Consider the following 3,747-nt stretch of genomic DNA (forward strand, 5'->3'; position numbering starts at 1 on the left):
AGTGCTTGCGGTTTTCGGCCAATCACAATGCACTGGGTTAGCTGGCCAATCAGAGCAGACTGCGCTTGTCAAAGGAGGGGGCTTTGTTGAAAACGATGTGTTTGAGAGAGGCGGGGCATAGAGGACCTACAATAACGTACAGTATTTGAAAAATAATGTGTTTTTTGAACATTAAAGCATGTCAACATATTCTGTTACACCAAATACACAAAATAATGATCTTTAAAATAGCATCCCCTTTAAGCAGCAAAAACTGTTTTCAACATTGATAATAATAATAATAATAATAAGAAATGTTTCTTGAGCAACAAATCAGCATATTAATGATTTCTGAAAGATCATGAGACACTGAATACTGGAGTAATGGCTGCTGGAAATTCAGCTTTGCGGTCACAGGAATAAATTAATACATTTTAAAATATATTAAAAATATAAATAAATGCAGACTTGGTCAGCATAAGAAACGTCTTTCAAAAACCTTTTAAAAAATCAATTATTCCAAACTTTTGACTGGAAGTGTAAGCATACCACAGTCTTTTATCTCTGATGTTCACAAGACAACTTACTTAGTCCCTCAAAGTTTTGCTCCTCAACGCCTTTTCCATTGTCGGAAACTTCCACCAACTCTATTCCATTGTCTTTTAGCTTGACATCTGTATGAAAACAAAACACTTGACCAAATGCAGCATAACCTCAAATGCAATGTTTCCTCATGCTGTCATCCCTTGAGCTCACCGACATTCGTGGCACCTGCATCAATGCTGTTCTCCACCAGCTCTTTCACAGCTGTGGCCAGACTCAGCACCACCTGTCCAGAGCAGATCTGATGCACAGACTGTTTGTCTATTGCCTTTATAGCTCCAGCAGAACCTGTGCTAGGAATGTAAAAGACAGAATATGAAAGGAAGCAGTAGCAACAGTACTGTACAATGCTATAGTAAACAGTACGTCCAGCATAGCAGATAATATCGCTAGTCTATTCTTTTGTTATTTTTCGTTGTTATAATGTAGCAAACTACTGAAAAGAATATGCAAAGCAATAAACACTTACCTTGAGTCTGACATTTTTTTCTGGAGCAATATATATGGTATCAGTCACAGAAGCTTAATTTAAGAGTTGCATTCTGGGTGTTTTGATAGCTTTTGCTCCCTGCGGTACTCAGGTCAAACAAGAAGCGGGAATTGAATGTGTTTTCATTGCTCAGTGTGAAAAAACAATGCTTCGACAAGGGAGTAGTTCTGATAAACTATAAACTTCAGTATTTCATATATGAAATAAACATGCGCACGTTGCGTAGGTCTCTGCCGCTCTTGTGGTCGTTTCCCGCGGTGTGACGCACAACGTCAGGTCACCACATGTTTTGCGTAGCATGTGATCATGATCAACTGTGTACACAAAGTTTACTGTTTCGCCTTTTCGTTTTATTACTTTGTACACTAAGTTAATTTTTAACTTAACGCGTCTTACTTTTTCTTTGAAGTCTGCTCGGAATGACATTTTCCACAAATGGCTTGATATTCTCATTGTTTATTGATCGGTTAATTTTATTGACGTATCAGATTGTGAAGCATTGTAATAAAACTAAAGTACTGATTTTAATGTTTTATTTTGAAACGTTTCATCATCTTGCGCGTTGTTGCCTGAGTAGGGACTATGTAAAAAGTTCAGATCTAGTATTAGCCGAAAATGACGAAAACATTGTTATTGTCATTTTCTTTTAACCTGTGTTATTTATGGAGAGAAAAGTATGTAAAAACTACAATCAATACATAAATGATTATTCGATTAATGTTTAGATGCATAGTGTCACGAGTTGTTCATCACATCATCAAATGATAGTAATTTAGAGATACTTCCTAACTCCTGTCTGTAGAAACATGGCAGGTTACTGTCGGTTTACAGTGGTATTTTTATTCGGCCAGTTTTAAATCTTGTAAGTGGGGTTTGCCAAATTAAAAGGGCTGGGTTTTTAACTTTGGCCCTTCTGAATGGAACTACTGAATGGGATGAACAGAAGTGTCTGTTAGCAAAACGTCATGTTTCACACAACAGAGAGAGTCATGGCTGAAGAAAGTTCGAGTAGCAGTGCAGTTTCTACTGTTAACAGCCGTAGCTTTCATATCCAACAGGGCCTTTCCACTCAAGACAGAGGACCAAGAGGAGGGATATTCAGCCTGACAGATACGGAGGAGGACGTCCAGTTTGATAGTGAGTCCACTGCAATATTATGTGCAGCCCCTTTCATTCATGAGTGTAGTCATGGCAAGAATTTGGGTTTATAAGCCAAGTATTAATGCCATTTACTCTTTTTGTATGTTAATGACATTAAGTATCATGTGGACAATCTGTCAAAGTAGTATGTCTAAATAATTAAATTGAATTAATGCAGTTTTAAGATGTCCCTCCTCCCTAATATTTCTTCTGTGGGATTTCTTAGGGGTGTGGGGGGTAGCTTGAAAATGTTTCAAGCTGATAAGTTACTTAGACCTTACCCACCCCTACTGTACACTCAAGATGCAGCATTGGTATATTTCTATTTGCTCAGCTGTTAAGTGCGTACCATAAATGCTTGGTGTCTACAGTAAATGGAGTCAGAGGAGAATGACATTATGGCTTTAATTGCCAAAGTTATTGCACAAGGTAAGTAATCTCCAATCCAAGTCGTTTTAGACTCAGTTTGGTTAGTTTTCGCTTATTTTGTGAATTTGAAATTCAAAAATAGTCAAACATAACAGGCTAGTATTCACCTTTTTATTTGTCATATAAATGCAGCCTCAGACTCGGACAATAACTGTGAAGTGTTGCTGGCGGGGAGACAGTATCCATCGATCCAGGAATTTGCCTCTGTCATTCCCAACCAACTGCTGCTGGGATCTCTACTGGAACACTTGTGCTTTGTTTACGAGCATGATCCTACACGCTCGCGCATGCTGTTTAAGGGTAGGTTGATACTGATACTGATATTTCTGTTATTTGTCTTACAGTTTTTCATATTTGCTAAGACTCTGAACCAAATTCTCAATAGCCAAAACCAATTTGTCAAATAAATCTCTCTTTCTGCAAAACCTTTAACAAGTTCAGGCAGTTTAGACACTGTTTGCAGATCTCATTCACTCTTTTTTGCATAAACGTTTGGGCATAAAAAAGATATACAAAGTTACAAATCTCAAAGTCCACTCCAAAGGGAGATATTTTATTTATTTTTTAATCCCTTTTCAAGAACTACAACGAACGGCTCGTTTGAACTACAGCGTTATTTCCAGGTTTTGTGATATCACAAAGCGGTCCATTAGAATATCATTAAAATAATTCCAGCCTACGGAAATTCGAATGGTTGGGGGGTGGGGAGGGGCGAGGTCGTGGTTAGAACGCTTGGTTGAGTGCATCAATACTGGACAATGATGTAATCTGCAGAATTTACACTTCAATTATGAGACTGTGGTATAAATAAATTCAACTGTATAACAGTTTCACTGCAATTCATGTTATAATGTTAGAATTAAAGAACAATAAACATAATACATATTACCGTTGCACTTATCTGTACATGGTAAATGCAGTTATTTTTAAGCGGTTGTTGACATCGTATCTAAAACGTGATTTAGCAAAAAAAACAACAACAATAACGTTACCACTCTAATATGTCTTGCAATATCCGTGCGTGCAAAGGTTCTGCGCGATCCTCTTGTTCAATATTCTCGGGGTCTGAATCCGGCTCAAATTGATATGGCAATATTGACGCCATC

At 37.6% G+C, this 3,747-nt stretch overlaps 2 protein-coding genes across 4 annotated transcripts in view; one reads left to right on the plus strand and one right to left on the minus strand.

Moving 5' to 3' along the window:
• Nucleotides 1-1,345, minus strand: part of LOC107753423 (mismatch repair endonuclease PMS2-like) — a 15,734-nt gene extending 14,389 nt beyond the window's left edge. Inside the window, exons 1-3 of the mRNA XM_016569557.1 lie at nt 1,052-1,345; nt 736-875; nt 567-653 (exon numbers count right to left, since the gene is read on the minus strand). Of these exons, the coding sequence (XP_016425043.1) occupies nt 567-653; nt 736-875; nt 1,052-1,065 (241 nt within the window). The 5' untranslated portion in view covers nt 1,066-1,345. The remainder of the gene's footprint in view (nt 1-566; nt 654-735; nt 876-1,051) is intronic.
• Nucleotides 1,346-1,664: 319 nt separating this feature from the next.
• eif2ak1 (eukaryotic translation initiation factor 2-alpha kinase 1) overlaps nt 1,665-3,747 on the plus strand; it is an 11,466-nt gene continuing 9,383 nt past the window's right edge. Inside the window, exons 1-3 of one of the 3 annotated variants that reach the window (XM_016569554.1) lie at nt 1,665-1,746; nt 2,131-2,209; nt 2,774-2,941. In XM_016569554.1, coding sequence (XP_016425040.1) covers nt 1,735-1,746; nt 2,131-2,209; nt 2,774-2,941 — 259 coding nt within the window. In that variant the 5' untranslated portion in view covers nt 1,665-1,734. Of the gene's footprint in view, nt 1,747-1,872; nt 2,210-2,583; nt 2,642-2,773; nt 2,942-3,747 lie in introns of those variants that run through there. The other 2 variants (XM_016569555.1, XM_016569553.1) reach the window with 2 other exon arrangements.

This window comes from Sinocyclocheilus rhinocerous, unplaced genomic scaffold (assembly GCF_001515625.1).
Source record: "Sinocyclocheilus rhinocerous isolate Xijiao unplaced genomic scaffold, SAMN03320098_v1.1 scaffold2216, whole genome shotgun sequence".
Classification (NCBI taxonomy): Eukaryota; Metazoa; Chordata; class Actinopteri; order Cypriniformes; family Cyprinidae; genus Sinocyclocheilus; species Sinocyclocheilus rhinocerous.